Raw genomic sequence first — 18,790 nt, 5'->3', positions numbered from 1 at the left:
TTGCGTCATTTACCCCAATGTTAAAAATGACGCAAAAGTGGCACAAGAGGCTTGTAAATTGCACCCATGTCTTTGGCTTCTTAGACTAGCAAAGTATCAATCTATCCCCCCCCCCCCCACACACACACACAACGCAAGGCTGCAACCCAATGTCGGTGTTTTACACCTTGCTTGATGGTTAATGAACAGAAAGAAGACAAGCTGGCAGCTTGTCCTGCGCACCTGCTGCCCTCACACAGCAGTGCCCCGGAGGGCACGGGGAACCGACGCACCACGCCGTGCCTCCACCGACCCGCCTGGCCCACTCAGCTGCAGCACAACGAATGCACGCAGCAAACAAACCCTTATAGTGCCCAAGGAGGCAGAGACACGCCGCACATCTGGATGCGTGACCTCTGACCTTCATTATCAGGTAAATGAATACCATTCCCAGAGACAACCAGGCAATGGAGGACTGGAAAGTGCGCCCCCTCCCTTTAGACACTCTACACTAGCTGCGTTATTGGCAGAGAGGCATCTCCGCTCCCAGCACACCTGGTCCAGGTGATGTCTGCCCTGCCCTTGTGCCCCGAACCCTGGTGCCAGCCTCAGTGCCCGAGTATCCAAGGAGACAGGAGCCTTTAAACGCTGACGCTCGGACTCTACCAGGTGACGCCACCTTGAACACTCATAAATAGCGCCTGCAGCTCACACCAAGACCCACCCAGCCGCCGCCTTAAGGTAAGAAGGACCGATCTTTATTCATCCAAGCGTACTTGGTAGATTTTCATTGGGTGAACTGAAGAGAAACACTGTCTGAGCCTCTGAGGGGTTATTTATACTACGAATGTGCTCGTGCGCTCGCATGGTGCAAAGCGTCGCAAAGCACTGCACCGATTAACTTCCCGGTACTGAAGCCTGAGGGAGCCGCGCAAACCGGCGCCGCGGTACTTGCGCGTCCGCGCATCCCTCAGTAAATAACCCCCAGAATCTTTCTCGTTGGGGGGACCGGGTCTGGCCCAGCTTCACTGTAACATAACATACTTTAAAATCCAGACGTCACCTCTGTAATATTTACTTAGCTGACAGAAACAGGAAGAAATCAGAATAGGAAACAGTTCTGTCAGCGGATGGCGCACTTTCCTAGCGAGACACCGGAGGCCTGGTTCACAAATCGTGTTCCCACCCCGTGGGTGAAGCCTTCAGCTACAGGCCTGAAAAGCTCCATCTATGACAGCATTTTCCCGGATTCTCAAAATAGAAATATGTTTAATTTTACATGCAGTGATGTTATTTACCACTAGGGGGTGCAGTTTTTTTTATAACTCGCATAATTTATGAAATCCAATCGTAATTTGGCAACTTAACGAAGTTGATATTTTATTTTAGTATGTTCGAAAATTGCATGAGAAGTATGACAAACGTGCAAAAAAAACCAATAAAACTTGCGCACATTTTTGTGCAAAGAGAAACTCTACACAAAGTAGCCTTACAGAGAAGTCTGCATACATTTTCCATACTGGCTGAGATTGTTTAGGCGCCCTGAACCCTCCACTCAAGCAGCTAGAGGTGGTGGGTGTGACACTCAGCCCAATTTAGTACCCGAGTAAGGCTCTAAAATGTTTTGTCGTTCTTTGTTGGCTTCCTCTGTCTTCAGGTTTGCGGAACAAAGAAAGAAAAAGCAGAGAGGAAAGAAAATAAATAAAAATAGCTAAATATGGTGAAAGGAGGAAGGGAAAAAGGAAGGATACAAGTATGGAAGGAAGGAAACAAGGTAATAGGGGTGGAAAGGGGAGTGAAAGAAAGGAAAGGTGCAAAGAAGGAAGTGTTGAAGGGAGAGTTAAATTAGGGACAGGAGGAAGGGGGGTGGATGAAAAGAGGAAAACGAGGAAGAGTGAAAGAATGGTTGGAAAGATGAAAGGACGAATGAAAGGATGTATGAATCGATAGATGAATGAAAAGATGACTGGAAGAGTGCGGAACAAAAGGATGGATGCAAGGGTGGAAAGATGGTTTGAATGATGAAGAGTGTACGGTAGGGTTTTGGGTGAATGGATGAGTTGATGAGAGAATGGAAGGAAGAAATGATGGGTGAATGGATGGAACAGTGAAAGGGTGGATGGGAGGGTCGATAGATGACACGAAGGAGGAAAGGGCGAGAGGACAAATGAGTGAATAGATGGACAGTAGGTGAAAGACTAGATAGAAAAGAAAATGATTGATAGAAAAACGGGTAGGTGAATGGAAAGGTGAAGAGGGGATAATTGAGTTGTGGATAGGTGAAAAGGTGATTGAAGAAATGAATTAATGGGTGGATTTGAGAGGAAAGCATGGATGGGTGTATGAAGTGGAAAGGACGGCTGGATTTTGTTTGATGGAAGGATGGGTGGAAGGGAGAAGGGGAGTTTTCTTAGGAGTATTTGGCAGCTGGCCATGCTCTTCCATGGTCATTGGTCATATGGTTCAAAGTGGCGGGTAGCTTCATTTATGGCCACTCTCTTGGTTTAGGGAGAAAATATCTAGTAGTTAGCAGACAATTACAACTGTGAAACAACATTTCGCACGGACAAAAAGGAAAGTAAAGTAGGGAAGCTGCAAACTTCACGAATAGCAAAAATAGGGGAGTTCTGGCAAGTGCAGGACATTGCACAGTGTAAGCAGCATCTCGTGGGTGAATACAGAGGAGTGGTCCGTGCAAACGTCTATTTATTGAATTTATAAGGTACATTCAGCAGAGGGTACACTATAGAAATGAAATGCAAGATGTGAGCAGCGAGAAGCCGGAGAATGCAAACCACTGAACCGAGAAGACGCAACAAGCCCAAAACGAGAAGCGGCGCCAGGAGGATGAGGAACAGAGAGACTGTCTGTCGGGGTGGGAAAGTCCCTAGGATGCTGTTGCGAGTGTGCACTTCTACCATGGGTTAAATGCAACTTTCTGCTGTGCCTTTCACTTGTTGCCCTGTGTCGGTTTCCTGTTCTGTGTACATGGGCAGGTGGATTACTGGGGCCACTGTCTAAAGTCGAACCTCATCTCATGTGCCCGAGTCCTTTGCTACAAACTGTTTGCTGGATAGTGCATGGATGCTCCATATGCCTGTTTGTGTTCGAACTCTGCACTTTGTGGATAAGAGCTCAGTGGAAGCCATCTTGGATTGCCACTGAGACCCTGTTGGAGATGATGGAGGGTGGAGGTAACCTCGCATTCCTGAAACTTACTCCACCTCCCATCCTGCGCACACGGGGGCATATTATCAAGCCTGTGCGCTAAAATTATCGCCGCTTTATCGGCCGAAAACGGCCGATAAAGCGGCGATAATGGGCTTGATAATATGCTCTGTGGAATTCCAATCGAAGCCCATGTTAGATGTCTTCACATCTAACATGTGCTTCGATTGGAATTCCATAGAGCATATTATCAAGCCCATTGTCGCCGCTTTATCGGCCGTTTTCGGCCGATAAAGCGGCGATAATTTTAGCGCACAGGCTTGATAATATGCCCCACGGTTCTCTCTTTCACCTCTCATCCTGCAGCTCTCCCTTCTCCGGACAGCTACACAGTTATCAACCTCATCTCACCTCTCTAATTGTAGGTCTCTCTCTTTCCAGCAGCTCTTCCTACTACTTCTGAAAATGTATTCTTTCCTTCACTTCTGCTCCTCTCTTCTCTATGGTTCTTCTTGTGCCCTGTGACCTCTCCTGAAATTCTCCTTCATGTTAGAAGTTCTCCCTCACTTTTCCTGTAAATTTCCTTCACCATTCCCCACTTGTGCCCGCCACCTTTTAATCTCTTCCTTGCATCTTTTCCTGCGACCCTACACTCATCTAAAGCTGCCCCCTCCTCACCCCCAACCTCTGATGCTAAGCCTTCTCCCTGCTGACATTTGCGTTTGTTGCAGCCCCTGTGAGTACTGCCTGCAGAGAGGCCACGAGAGGTAAGAGTGCAGGTAGTCTTAGGTACGGATGTGAGTTTGCACTCTCTCCATCCAACCCCCACTCCGAGCTCAGTAGACGACAACATGAGAAGGTGCGCAGATGCCCTCGCAGTTGGTATTGCTCTAGTCTAGAGTCTAGGCAATAACCAGGCTTGCCTAGTGCTGCTTGGGTGGATGTGGGTGCATTATATTAACAGTAGGGCTATCAAACCTGCTAAATAACACGGCTAGCGTGTGTCACGCTATCAGCTCCCTTCACACGGTCTCCTGGTGAAGAGTCAATATATGGTGGAACACAATATGAGCTGAAACCTCTGCATGTAGTGTGTTTCCACCCTGAGCACCTGCCAATGTTTATCAGGCTCTACAGTCTCCTCGGGACACTGGTGGTAGCTTCAGAGGTTCCATTAATAGTTTTTGGGGATGGTATCATGGTTTGGCGTCTGGGCGCCCCCTCCCCCCTCCCTCAAGGCCCTTGCATGCCTGGATGGGCAGTAAAAGGCCTAAAGCCCCATCCCATCACACTCACCCCCTTACATGGTATAAAGATTTCCAAGGTTGGCAGGTCTGGGGTATGCAAAGATGTTTTTTTAATTCCAGCTAAGTTTTATAAAATTTTCAATTTTAGCCGTGTGCAAAAGCTGTAGAGTTTTCTAGTTTATTTTTCCTTTCACCAAGTAAAGTCTTTTCCACATTTCAAGGTAGTTTCCATTGCTTATCCAGGTAATTTTGACTATAATCGAACTCAGCCAAGCTGGAAAATGTATGCAGAATTATTTCCTGCAAGTTTACCTGCTGCTCTGTCCTCGCCCTATAGGATGCAGGGTAAACCATTGTAAGCTGGAGGAGAAACGGGTCCTGCCCTCTTCCAACTTCCAAAGAACCCTTGTTCGAGCCGTGCACCGTTGTCTTATGGCTAAATATCTAGTGCCAAATTTATCAACGTTTTGCAATATCTAGTGCCAAATTTATCAACGATTTGCATCGACCTTGCAAAAAAAATCTCCTCCATCCTCTTAATGGCTTTTGTGCAAGCAGGAAGCTCCCAGACTCCCAAGCTTCCCATAGCCAATCACAACGCTGCAATGCAGTGTTGTGATTGGTCTGAGCGCTGCAGTTCAGCACTCAGCCAGGGACTGGCCTGTGCATTTTCTCCACCCAGGCTGTAATGCAGCCTGGGTGGAGAACATGCAAAGTGCGCATGACTGTTTGGGACCAGCCAAACAGTCATTGCACACCTTACCGAGTGCCCTCTACTCCTTCCCCCTACTCTAAGATCAGCACAGCCTGGCCGCCCGCAAAGCTACCAAGCAGAAGGAACAAATAAAAAGATGATAATGTCAAGTCATTATTATTTTATTTGTCCTTCTTTGCACTGCTAAAAGCAGTGGGGCGACGCTCTTTTGCCTTAGAAGAGAAGCCGCCACTGGCCAAAGTATTTAGACAATTGTACCAAAAAATGAATTGCTTGGTACATCTTTTTTAAACATTTCTTCACCTTCCCCAATCATCACTGGGAAGGTTCAGAATCAATTGATATAGAACTGATGATAAAACATTTTCCAAGGTTGCTTGCAAGTGTCAGTGTAGCTCCTGCTGTTACTTATAGAAATAGTGAATACAGTTGTAACATGCCTGTCTAGCTGCCTGCTTTGAACACAGTTTGGAGGAAATACAAACACATTTGATATAAACTAAAAAATCCATAGTAAACAAATTAAAAACTGTGTGCTGGGAAAGGATGCTGCTTGTTTAAACTTACTGAATGCCCTTATTAACTAAGAAAGCTAGAAATCTTCCCCCAATTGGACTAGTACCTAAATATTTTTGTGAACATTTCTCAACCTTCTCTTTTAGTTTTCAAGAGTCTACCCTTTTCCCCAAATCTCTCATGATGTACCTTACCAAAGACATTACTAAAGATGGTGTAACAATAGTGGAGGTTGCTCATTATTGTCTCAATTGGCTATGGTGGTAAACATCATATTACATTTACAGGTACGAAGGCCATGCCAAAAGCCTACTTGAGCCGAACCAGGTGCTTTCTGTTCAATAATCCAATAATTTTGCATTTTTAAAAAAATAATAATAATATATAGTAAACATCTTCCCCTCAATATTGAGAAGTGCTATTGAACAATAGGTTTCATCTTCTAAAAGTTGTTGGAGATTTTTCCCAAAAAGTTCTGATTACAATATTGTCACATGTATTGAGGAGTTTATTAAAGATGATGCTATTATTTTAAGGGATAAAGCGTTCATTAGACTGAAGGCCTCTTTCTAGTAATGGTAAAGTATGACATATCCCAAGGAAACAAATCACTTGGGTCAAGTTAATGTTAGTGGAAAATTCAGTTTCTACCACAGCGAATTAATCAAAATGCGTGGCTTCATTTCTTTAGTCCATATAGTTTACCTAAACTGACTGCATGGAACAGAAGTTGTATTGTTTCCTAAAAAACTACAGATTGCCAGTCTGTATTTTCAGTAATGTTATGGTTGTTCATGTGCATATTTTTTGCAATTTTTTAAAAACAAATAACACTTCATCTAAGTTAAAAGAAGTTTGTAAGAAATATTGGCAAGTTAAAAACATACACAGATATTATAATTTATAGATGTGATGATGGACATTAAATCCTAATGAGACCTTCCTTAACTTTTCCAGTTGTAATATACTAACTTTGAGACATTAATTTTTCTGGGTACAGACATATCACATTATTAATCAACATGCATGCGTTAGCTACTATTATGCACGATAAGCAACAAATGCATAATTAAGTTTTCTCATGGACACTGGCATGTAGACGGCAGAGAGGTAATGTGGCATTATTGGGCGAAAAACTGTTATAACATCGGTGGAAAACTGTTAGGAGACCCTAAGCATGACTATTGGCACCTGACAAGCAGTAAACTAGTGTTCACATCTTAATTTCACTTCTTGGCAAGATTGTGTGTTGAACTTACTTTTGGGAAGTGGCACCTTACAAAAACTGAAGCGGTAGGTCAGCTCATCACAACGTGCCCCATTGACATGGATGGGTTTCTCTCGTTTGGCTGAAAAAGGAAGTAGGAGGCTAAATGCGTTGGTAAAGGAAGTGGGAGGCTAAATGCGTTAGTAAAGCAAGTGGGAGGCTAAATGCGTTAGTAAGGTAATGTTTAAAAGGAAGCATGAGGCTAAATGCATTGGTAAGGTAAGTGGAGACACAACACAGAAACATAACCGCGGCTGAAAATGATCAGACAGCACAGTCTTCTGTGGTACTCTCTGTGCCTCCATTCCCTGTGTGTTCCATAATTAGTAGGCTTACCCTTGAGCATTAATATCATCCTTTTGAAACTAGGAAGCTTTTTAGCTCTGAGCTTCACTCAAGTATATGGAACAGTATCGGACTAAACAGAATTTAAGATATTTCACCAATTATTATCAAACACTGTACTTCAATGCAATACTACCATAAACCTGGCTACCTTAGCGGCAAATGTTTTTAAAGGTGAATTTCATTAACACAAATATGCTGCCGAGGTCATGTGATCAAGGGAATTCCACTGAAAGTCAAAGATATGCCATGCTTCGCCTGGCAGTACACATCAGTGCCATTGTGCGCCTTCTTCATGTCTGCAACTGGCAAACATGCTGGTCACTTGCTGTGTCGCTTTTATGTGCAAGTTTTTTTAAACCAGATTTTATTGGCATTTAGTATATCAACACTTTACATACTGTTCAGTCCAAGCATTGCTTACAGTATTCTCAGTGTATTGCTGGTGCATTAAATTCAAACTCCCCAACTGGTGCCCCATTCTGTCCCCCTTTTATATTCACAGTAGTTGAGGATTAGCGGGGAATACGAATTTGGGCCAGATTTATCAAATTTTCATGTAACACAGCACAACCAAAAATGCTGCGTTGCGGTAGAAGAGAGCAGGAGAGCACTGTATCTACAGAGATATGACACTCTCCTCCACTCTCCTTAACTTCTGCGCAGATGTTTGCTGCCGAGCGCCTTTGCGCCATAGAGCAAGGGTGTGGGCTTGAGTCTAGCATGACTTTGTACTGGAAGGGTATCCTTCCAGTAAAAAATACTTAGCCTAGACAATCAATGTATAATACTTTTCCTACTTTGTATGTGTGCTGTACAGTGCAGTACATATGGAAAGAGGGAAAAGAAAAGAGAAATGAAAACATTCCTCGTTTTAATGTCTGGTTCCAAAAGGCGTTATTTTTTTTACACAAGACCCAGTGTCACTTTTTTTGTAGATAGAGTTTTGCATCAAAAACCATGGAGGGTTGCGTGGCAATGCCCATGTACCACCCATGGAACATCCCCAAGCTGCTAAGTAATGCAAAACAGCGCTTTGCGCTGCTTTGTGTTAATTTTAGGGAACATTCCCAGTTTGAAAGTAAATAGCAATAAAACATTTCAAGCTGATTTGTGTCACTTTTATAACTTAAAACCATCACAAAATGTTAGTAAATCTGCTCCTTTGAGTTTACCTTTCACCGTATGTACCATAAACACGAATTCTCACTTTCGCCTTTTTTTTCGCCATTATCAAATAACAATTTTTTCCAAAGCCTAAAGTAGTATAATTTTACTGCCTACTTTAAAAAAAACTATATTCAGTGCTCCGATTATGAAAACCCAAAAGCAATGAAAAGCATGAGAATTGAAGTTAAAAATAAACTTCTACCAATGAAATGAAAGTGGGAGTAGTCGGAACAATAACAGACTTACAAAATAAAATTGGTAGCCTGAATAGGTGAATAAAAACACTAGTGTAATAAGGCCAATCAGTTAAGAAAAAGTTTATTAAATGATGCATGGTGAAAATGATAAAATGCCCCTTTAACCCAGAAAAAATTGATTGACACAAAAAATCAAAATTAAGTTTCCCACAAACACTTGTTTCTGTTTATCGAATGAATGAATGAGGGTTATTTATAGCTCAACTTTTAACTAGCAAGGCTGTCCTGGCGTTGTGGGATACCACGGAAACGGGAATTAAAAAAAAGAACTAGGTATTGTTTTTTTGCAGGAAAAGTCGATAGTTGAGTTCAGACCGAATAGGTAAAATAAGCCCATTCCAAGGTGGGCAAAGGTGCGGCCATCTTCTTGCGTTTTCTTAAGAATGGGCACTTTAATAATAAGAGCGAAGAAGACGTTAGGGACCACAGGTGGTAATGCATAATTGGATATTACTGTAGAGGCATGCCTCTTTCAGCTGTATAATTCCATGTTGCTTCTTGCAGTGTTGGATTCCGCTCGCTGTTTGGATAGGGCGCCACCATGTTTCTTCGAATCACAGTCTGTTCCCTTATGGCAGTTGGATTCCTCTTGGCGCAGTACACAGAGGCAGGCTCCAGTTTCTTAAGCCCTGCTGATCTCCACAAGCCACAGGTACCCTTTTTCAAACTTTCACCTTGCTAAATATTAGCCTGCATAACTTACCTGATAAGGAAGTGTGGTAACAAGTATGCATGCAAAATGTTCAGCTATTCTGGCAGTACCGCTAATAATCCTGCACGGATGCCACCAAAAGGTGGGTGAGATTCCAGAGGCTTGTAGAATGCATGTTCAAAGAAGAGATGCATGGGAGGGAAAGATGTGGTCTAATTGAATTTCAGCAAACTTTAACAAATGGACCATACAGTCTATTCCTGAACTTGGGAAAAGAGGAAGGGGGTAATTTACAGTTGACCGTTACCCGGACAGCTATAAAAAAATCAATGGATGTTATGTACGTGCAGCTCTGGTTCATAGGTCTTATTTAGAGGCAAGGGGAGTGGTGTAATTGCACACTTCTTGGTACGTTATTCTCCTGAGAGAATGGTGTTTTAGTTTAGGTTGAGCCTTCTATGCTATGCTAGCCATGTTTTCACTCAAAACGAACAGCACCCCTATGTACTTTGTGTGAGTTGGGTCTCAGGTAAGCAATCAAGCAAAGAGTTGCCTACATCGAGATGACAGGTGACCATGGATGGCAGTTCTAAAGCCTGCTTCTGGGGAAAGGGTTTCACTTTGTGACAAAGACCAACTAATTGCAGATGGTCTTGGTCTTGTGATCGATGTGAGTCCGGAAAATGAGATTGGTGTTAAGGTAGAAATCCTGGGGTTGGCGCCGTTGATAAGGTTGAACATCCTGTGAGCCACTTCAGAACCTGCAGTCTGTAGGGATGAGCTAAATTCCTTCTTGGTGGGGTTCTGTTTGAGGTAGGACTGGTTATCCAGGCTCAGATAGTGATATCTTCAGCAGCTTAAATTAATTGTTAATCTTCAAGTAAAGTTGAATGTCATCCATAATTTGTAAATTCCCATTTCTTTGCCTACCAGAAGGACACCAAGTGATTCCATCTGCAGGTTGAAGATGAGAGGCAAATGGGTGACTTAAAGAAAGGTTTCAAACATAGACAACAAGTTGCTAAGGCAATGCTTCAAACAGATTGAAGAAAAACATAGAAAAATAGGGCCTAGCAATATTGATCTGAAAACAGATTTGGTGGACATAATTTAGAACGGTTATTGTACAAGTTAGTTGGACTTATGTCTTCAGAAACTGATCTGTTGGGTGGAAATTTCTATTCGGAGATTCTTGATCAACAGAAGTTTTCATCTGCAGATCAGATTCACTCTTGCAAAAAAAATGCTAGTTTGATAGATTGTCGGTAGAATAAATGTCTGCCCAGGGAAAAGTTTTTTTTTAACAGCCAACATTTTGGGTTCATCCAAAGGTTATGGGCGTTGACAAACTTCTTCAGATCCTTTCCTACATTCGAAGGTTACTCCCACTAATAGGAAAAGCAAGGCCCTCTCCAGTGTTGGAGATGAACTGGTATGTTCCCATAATTCATGGGAGTATAAATGAAGGGTTTTCTCTTCTGGGGAGAAAAACTGTAAAAAAGAAAAATGTCATTTCACACATTTCGGCAGTGGGTATGCTAGTAGACTTTTCCACTATGTTGACAATTGACTAGACTAAAATTAAACGGTGACTTCTAAAAAGTTTTTCTTTATTGCATGAGGTGATCGATCCTTCAATGGAAAAATTGAGGGTGTAGATCTGCAATATGTTAAATTGGAAATTATCTGTGAATTGGGCCCTATACCTACATTTTTAAAAACAAAACCATCAAACATCTTAAAAATTATGAACTTAGATGAATATGGCAGTAAATGCTTATGTTTCGAAACCTGGCACTACTAAATTTTATTGTTATTACTATTTGGGTTGCAGTTCTATCCTCTGTGACTTCACAGCATCATTTTGCGATGTCCGGCTGGCTGGAGCATGCATGCAAGGTTCACAAACGTGCGATTGAAGGGTGGGGTAGGTAGGACGTGTTTAATGCTATGTGTGAGTCTGCTGGAAGTACCTGGAGTCATGCACAATGAAGTTGCGCATAAGATGGCTAGTGTTGAGAAGAGAGGCACAAAGTGTTATGTCTCCCAAATTAACCTGGTGTCCCTTTGATGCCTGTTAAACAGCTGTTCACAAGTTACCAGATTCACAGAACGAAGGAGGAGCTTCTCCAATTAATAAAGGAAATAAGCTAAATACTCTACATATTTATTAAAAGCAGGTACTTTGCATGAGCTGCAAACCAGTTAATGTTTTTATTAAGTATACTTGTGAGCATCATGCACTCTTATGTTCTAATCTCCAATGACCTGTGTTTTGGGGTATCCACTGCAGCCCAGGAAGCCTGCAAGAAAGATCATCCCCAATAACCCTCAGCGCCGGGAGACAGATGGTGTTTTCGATGTCTATGAAAAGCAACCAGGAGACGAGGAACTAGAAATTCGGGTTCGTATTGTCACGGTGTTGAACCCATTCTAATTTCATGGCTCTGTGTTTCAGCGGGCTGTGAAATAGATGTCACTATGTGCTTTTCCCCTTGTGTTGATGTGCAGGAGCAGGCTCATCCTGGCCTTGAGAATCACACACAGATCATTCATTATGCCCCATGCCTCTCATTTTAAAGATAAGCCTGGCACCTTCCTGTTGATATGCAAGGGTGCACTCATCTTGGCCTTGAGAGTCTTATCCAGGTCATTTAGAAAGCCCTGTGACTCCCAAACTAAGCATAAGCGTGTCCACTCACTTTGATGTGTAGAGGTGGGTCCACCCGTGAGCTGAATATCACACCCAGGTCATTGGGAAATCACAGTGTCTTTGATTCAAAAGATATACCTACTCCCATCAATAACATCACCTTCTGTGGCACTGAATGAGGGGGTGGGGGGGGGGGGGGGGGAAGTCCCTAATGAATTCATGTAGATGTTTATAAATAAAAAAGTAACTAAAACCCTTAATAACCCATGGTTCTGCTCCTGCATATGTCATTTAATTGAAGTAAATCCTACCCTTTCTTTATTTTAGATACAGTTGAGCAAACTCACACCTCCAGATTGTTAGATTTTCAGCCATGTAGCTTTTTCCAGTTCCTGTATTTTGTCTACCATATCACACTACACTGCTTTAGGTTTCTGTCCTCATCTGCAGTTCCTTTCAATCTCTAAGTCCTGCAATGAAAGGTATCCTGTCATTTCATCCCAGTGTATTTCAGTGAAACCCAAATTCAAAGAAATCATTTAATTGTAAAAATACTTCACTTAGAACCAAGCCAGAGAAATATAATTCAGAACAAACTTTTGATTGAAATTGGTTAATGATTGGGGTCAAGATTAGAACGAAGGAAAGCATTAGGTTTACAGCTATGGTCGCTGTAATGGTCAAGGAAAGGGCGAGGAACATGTCTCAGCTAGGGATGAGTGTAGGACTTGGGATAGGATCAAAAGGTATGGGTTGGGGAGAATCTTATATTTCAAGGTGTTTCTTTAAAATATTTTTGTATAAAACACAACAATATTGGAAAAAGTATGGCTATGTTTTAATTATAAAGTGTTTGTTCATTGAAATGATGATTTGAAATGGCAAGCTTATTATCAAAATCTGGCTTTTTAACTGAAACAGGTTTCAACAAAAGTTAGCTCTGAAACTGGGTTTCAATGAAATGTACTGAGATCAAAGTGCACCTTTTGAAGCCCGGCCTAGATCGCCTCCTTTAAAAAAAGTTTATTAAAATGTAAAAATTAAATAAATAAAGTAAAAAACTGTTTACTTTGAATATTAATATAATTTAATTTTATATATTTCATTTAAATGTAGAGCAAAAATACTACAGCACTACTAACATAATTTCCCGACAAATATTTAATTACTTTATTAATATTAAACTAAAATCATTTTAAAAGATTTATTTTAAGAAAAGCCCACATAACGTAAAATGGTTACATTTATAATGTAGTCAAAATTATTACAATGTATAAAATAAATTTAATTTCAGTAAAAAATGTATTTTAATAGTAAAAAGTTTATTAACATTTAAACTAATATTTTTGATTTCTATATACATTTTTTAAACATTTAATTACATATATATATTTTTACAAAGTCTAAATAAATAATTTATTTAAACATTATTTCCATTTTTTTCTATGGGAGGATGCTGAAGTTCCAATGTCTAGCCATGTGAGGTCCTGGACTTACTCCAGGTCTGATCTGGAGTACATGTACTACTGTTTTGGGTCTGTTTTAGCTGTAGTAAGTTTAGCAGCGCAGTTTGTGTATAGGAAGGAGCCTACTCTTACGTGGCTGGGGGTATGTCCGTCCCTTGACCTCTATTAACCCCTGCCATTTATTCATAAATATTAACTATTTTCTAGCCACTCGCCCCTCTCCCTCCCACATGTACTACTAAAATGTAGGCTTATGTGTACAGAGATATATGCACAGAAAAGACAAGCATGTAGGTTAGTGATCAGCATTTTGTAGTAATATAAAAAGTACTACAAAATGCAGTTTATTAATAAGCCCCATTGAGATTAATTCTAGGACCTTCCCACTAGATACTTTGCATGAAACCTCAACCCAAGGAACAAATGTGTAATTGGACTCGTAGAGTATGATTTGAGGTACCTGGGACTGTCATCGGAATGCACCCATTGTTTTGTGGCACAAGCAGGAAACTGAGTCAGAGCTATAAGAATAACTCAATGTAAGAAATCCACCAATGGGGATCATATACAGGGGTATATAATTACAGTGGTATATAATCCAAATGAAATATATACCTTTAAAAATGTTAGGTCTTGGTGCAAGTCAGAACATAATGGGTGTCAGTCCAAAATGATCTCAACAGAAAAGAGCGAGAAATAGGCAAGATGCCATCAGCCTGAACTTCAGTGCATGTACAGTGAGACCTTGGTAGGTAGGATGTTTGCTGACTCCTGGCATTGATAAAGATTTTTCGTCAAAATAAGATAAACAAGGGATATGGGTTAATCCTTAGTACTGAGGGCTACGCACTACTAAGTCATTCCTTGTAGGCTATCGGAACGCAGCACAAGATAACCAGGTGTTTACGCTTCAGGTAAATTAACTAATGGGGAGACAAAAAACAGCACTCTCTTCCATCTGTTGTGAGTTATACTGGTTGTAAAGTCCCCACTCCTCCTACTAGTTTAACTCCGTTGCTAAAACCACAGACCGTAAAATTGTTTTTTAAAATTTTTGTCGCCACGAAGGTGAAGATTTTAAAATTAATTCCCAGTTTTGTTTCCAGTTCAACGTGCCCTTTGAGATTGGTGTGAAGATGTCCGAGACCCAGTACCTGAATTACGGCCAGCTGCTGCAGGAGATTCTGCAGGGACTGTTCCCTGACAATACAGCAGGTGAGCTCATGAACTGTGTTTTATACACCGAGGGGCATATTTTAGGTAGGGTTTTATGTCGCCCTTGCGCCATACAAGGGGGTGCATGGGCAAAACAAAACAGAAGTCGGATTTATGAAGCCATGTAAGGTCACTTTGCGTGGTCCTGCGTGGCTTGATAAATCCAAAACAACGCAGGGCAAATCGATGCGTTACGTTACTCTGCCCCAGGGAGACGTTCTATGGGTGGCGCGTGGGAGTTCCCACGCATCCACCCATGGAACTTGCTACATTCCCAGATTTACCAACACAGTGCAACACAAATACTAATGCTCTCTTCATATATAAAACAGAATTATTGATTCCAGATAAATGTAGCATAAACCTAAGAAGGTTTGAAGTAGAATCGGATGTTCGAGGAATGTACTGTGCATCAAAGTAAATCCGATGATCAAGGCATGATAACCGCTGCATATATTCATGCATCCAGGGGTTAGTAGACCTACCCTTGTTAAGTTTTTACTATATTTTAATGGCATCAAGAATTCTGTTTGTACATGAAAAGATTATTAGTATTTGTGTTGCAATGTTATTGATTGGCCATGATGAACCAACGTATGTCCTGAAACGTGTTTTGGCCCCTGATGTTCATCGTGCTGTGAGAAAATGAAACTAAGCTTGAAGTTTTGAATTACCTACTTGTGGATGTTTATTGAACGATCAAGAGACCTCACAACTCAGTCTCTTTTTTGTACACGAGGAAACGTGTTCATTAAAAAAAAAAAAAAAACATTGCATATGTACTGTGGTGCCCAACACTCATTCAACGCATGGGATACCTCGGCATTTGTTTAAACACAGGCATTTAAACTAGAATGGTATGATTCCAATGAAAATCCTATGCAAGACAGTACAACTCACCAGTGCACCATGGAGCGAAGCTATGCATCGTGGACGGCAGCCTTGTTTAAGCGCCAGCACAGGGGGTGGCACCAGGAGTAGGTCAATCTTCGTCAATATGGCTCTGCGTTAATCATGTTTTGCCCTTGTGAGATGCAAATTAGGTTGCTGTGCTGTAAAGCATACAAAATGAGTACATCTTGGCTCTAGTATTTTTAACAGAACAGCAACATTTTCCCCTTTAGTTCAGATAGTCAAATGGAGTTGAACAGAGGTGTGTTGGCCTGAAAGTTTTTTTTTTTTTGTGGTGTGGAAAGTTTAGACATGCTAATCTTGTTCCAGTTTCAAAATAAAACACCTTAAAATAAAAACATATGATCCCCCCTATCTTTTCACTTCATGTATCTTTTGTTTTGTTTCCACCAGTGTAGCTAGGGGGTTGCTCCATTCATTGATACATATCTCTCCAGGTCCTTGCCCACGTCGATCCTAGCCCAGGACGTCTGGTTCTAGGAATGTTCTTATGCTGAAAAAAATCTTACACTGCACCAACTCTCTTTAGGAATTTGAACGTCTTTCAAGTACCGAACTCTCTTTCTTCTGTGTGCCTATATTTAGATTCTAGCGAATTTCCTCCTGATTATTTAGTAAAACACATGTGCTTGGGCATCCCTAGGCTTTCTCCAAACTTGGTTAAATCTCAATACTTGAGAGATCCTGAAGAGATCATGGCAATGACATACAAAGGTTAAAATAGCAGTTTCTGAATGTGTGGTCCCTCCCTGTGCGGCTTGACATTTCTTTTGCCCTGTCCACGATCTTGCAACTTCTGAAAATATATGTACAAGATCCATCTGATGATGTGTAGCTTTTAAAGTTCTGTTTTCTCCTCAGAGTTCTTTTTCAACAACCTAAGTAGAGTATCTTGTACTGGGATGCTCGGAGTTATAGTTGCTGCCTATCTCATCAGTCTGCTAGCCTTAATAAATTGCTCCAACTTTTCAGTGGTGTGATCCACCATCTGGCAGCTTTTCTGTCACCCTCAAGCAGGCATAAATCCCCTTCCGGCTCCTCCAAAATATAATTTAAGAATGAATTGAAGAGCACATTGTCAAGAAGTGATCCCTGTACACCGCTTGCAGTCTGTTTTTACCATAAAATTTACTTGGTTCAATAGCATCCCTTGTGGCCAATAACACCCCTAGATCTTGCTTACTCGGCTTTACCACACTACTTCCGAACCCACTCATTCGCAAGTTGTTTGGCTATTCTTTGTAGAAGGCAGTTGAAAGCTTAACTAATAACTAAGTATATCACAATTTATGGTCTCCTTTAATATTATTCCCAGGTCACCAGATACATCATAGTCCAGTTTGTTTGTTCTAATGTTTTCTCATTAAACTGCCTTGATCATAACACATACTCGATTCAGGAAATCAAACAGCTTTTTTTTAAAAATATAATTAATTCCAATAATTTTGCTACCATAACTGGTGATGTCAGGCTGTAAAGTGTGAATTACTCTAATCACATTCCAATGACCACTTGTATGGCGAATTTGATTTCCTTTACATTTGTACTGTAATAACCCACACTTCCTATTTTCACTTTTATGGCTCGACGACTGATAATTGTGCTTTGCTTTATCTTGAAAAACGGTGGCACGGACTGTATGAGAAAGTGCAATAGTTTGTGGGAAAAAAAGCCAGGCTGTAATGTCTGAAAGACATAACTCGTTGGTGTAGACATTGTTAAAAACATTATGTAGAGCAATTTAATGCAGACTAACTGAAGGTTCCCTTTTTCTCATTCCGTCTCTATCCCGGATATCTCTCTCCCTTTACCTCGATTTCAGCCGTTCCCATATCAAAAGGTGCAGCATGGAGCTGATGAGTCCTAAAGCATTTTCATCTGTGCAACATATCAGTCTCTAATTACACACTCAATTTCTTCCCACACCACACCCACTCTCTTCCTTTCATTGAACTCCTTCCTCTTCACACACACGTCTATAGCAGGAGAGAACAGAATGGGCTGAGGCCGGGTTGGTGGCAGAGCAGTGAGCACATCGGATGAACACCGAGATCCCACTGTCTCACACTGCATGCATCCCTCGCCGCTGCTCTACTACATCCTGCCTTGGCATCGTATCCACATCGCATATGGAAGTAGTGGCGGTTAGTGGTGTTAAGACCTGGCTGTCACCATTGTGGTTTAGATCCATGCCCTTTCACTGGCCTTTGATTAACTATTGAGCCACAGGTGTAGTGACCTTAAAAGAAGACTGCAACATGTTGTAGAGTTGCGTAAGTTCAGTAAGTCGCTCTCCTGATTGCTTTGTTTGGTGGCTGGAGAGGTTACTGTTGCAAATGCTCCAGGTTTGCTGTTATTTTGAAGTTTTAGATGTCTCTTGTTGTTGGCAACAAGCATTGTTAAAAATGTCATCATGGGTCTTGAATACCGATGATGACGTTTGGAAGAATGACAGTTCTCTGCCCATCTAAATGAAAGGTTGTGAATGAGGGCTGTGGAGTACAAATCAAGCAGCTCGTGTTTGTACAATCAGATTTTAATTTTACCTGGTGCACTAATTCGTATTCTCATTTTAGGCCCGCCTGCCGAAAATGAATAGACACAAGAACCTGAAAAAGAAAGCCAACCAGTAAGAAGACACATCGAAAGACACACAAGAGATATTCATCTAAAGTACTCTCCTTGCTTTGTTTCCTGTTCCGTTGTCACGAAATGCAGCTGCCTTGGATTAGTTGCCAGGATAGTTATTGCATGCCTTAAAGCCAATTGTATGGGATCCAAAATATGGGCAGGAAGAGCCTGAAGAAGGGCAGCACGGCAGTAAATTTGGCAGATTACACATACATCGCTGGCAGCAACGAGTAATGGCTGGTTCAGTCCATCTGTTGCTCACTGTTCCCCACAAAGTCTCATTTCAATCCACAAGGCTCAGACAAAAAAAGCCCAAAACAAGACCTTTGGACCAAAAACGAATGAAGCTGACTTTGTTATAACATGCCTGTTATAAAATAAAAATCTCAGCACATATTTTTTGCAGAACCTGTTCCTCTCCTGGCACACCGGGCAAACTTTGCAATCACAAGGCAGGCCAAGTGTGACATCTCGGGGAAACACATTTGCGTCAATATACTAGGTTACACCTATTCACTGTGGGCCAGTTTCAGAGCCAAATGCTGGCGGCTTGTCACGAAAATGGAGCACCTACGATGCTCAGGCCTTTCTTACCGC

General features: G+C 41.5%; 1 protein-coding gene across 2 annotated transcripts; it reads left to right on the top strand.

Annotated features, from left to right (window-relative positions):
* Window positions 1–9,172: 9,172 nt before the first annotated feature.
* On the top strand, window positions 9,173–18,707 carry GHRL (ghrelin and obestatin prepropeptide). 2 transcript variants are annotated; one of them, XM_086939233.1, is made up of 4 exons: window positions 9,173–9,316; window positions 11,652–11,720; window positions 14,542–14,650; window positions 18,139–18,707. In XM_086939233.1, the coding sequence occupies exons 1-4, from the start codon at window positions 9,206–9,208 to the stop codon at window positions 18,159–18,161; spliced, it is 312 nt and encodes a 103-aa protein (XP_086795359.1). In that variant the 5' UTR covers window positions 9,173–9,205; the 3' UTR covers window positions 18,162–18,707. The 2 variants fall into 2 exon arrangements, with proteins under 2 accessions (XP_086795359.1, XP_086795358.1); XM_086939232.1 differs by having other exon boundaries at window positions 11,610–11,720.
* The last annotated feature ends 83 nt before the right edge of the window (window positions 18,708–18,790 follow it).

This window comes from Lissotriton vulgaris, chromosome 9, assembly GCF_964263255.1.
Source record: "Lissotriton vulgaris chromosome 9, aLisVul1.2, whole genome shotgun sequence".
Lineage (NCBI taxonomy): Eukaryota > Metazoa > Chordata > Amphibia > Caudata > Salamandridae > Lissotriton > Lissotriton vulgaris.
This window is presented reverse-complemented; position numbering and strand designations above follow the sequence as displayed.

Coding starts and splice junctions, on each gene's coding strand:
- GHRL (XM_086939232.1), top strand. CDS start 9,206: ATGTTTCTTCGAATCACAGTCTGTTCCCTTATGGCAGTTGGATTCCTC. Junction 11,721..14,541: donor ACGAGGAACTAGAAATTCGG/GTTCGTATTGTC, acceptor TTTTGTTTCCAG/TTCAACGTGCCCTTTGAGAT. Junction 14,651..18,138: donor GTTCCCTGACAATACAGCAG/GTGAGCTCATGA, acceptor TTCTCATTTTAG/GCCCGCCTGCCGAAAATGAA.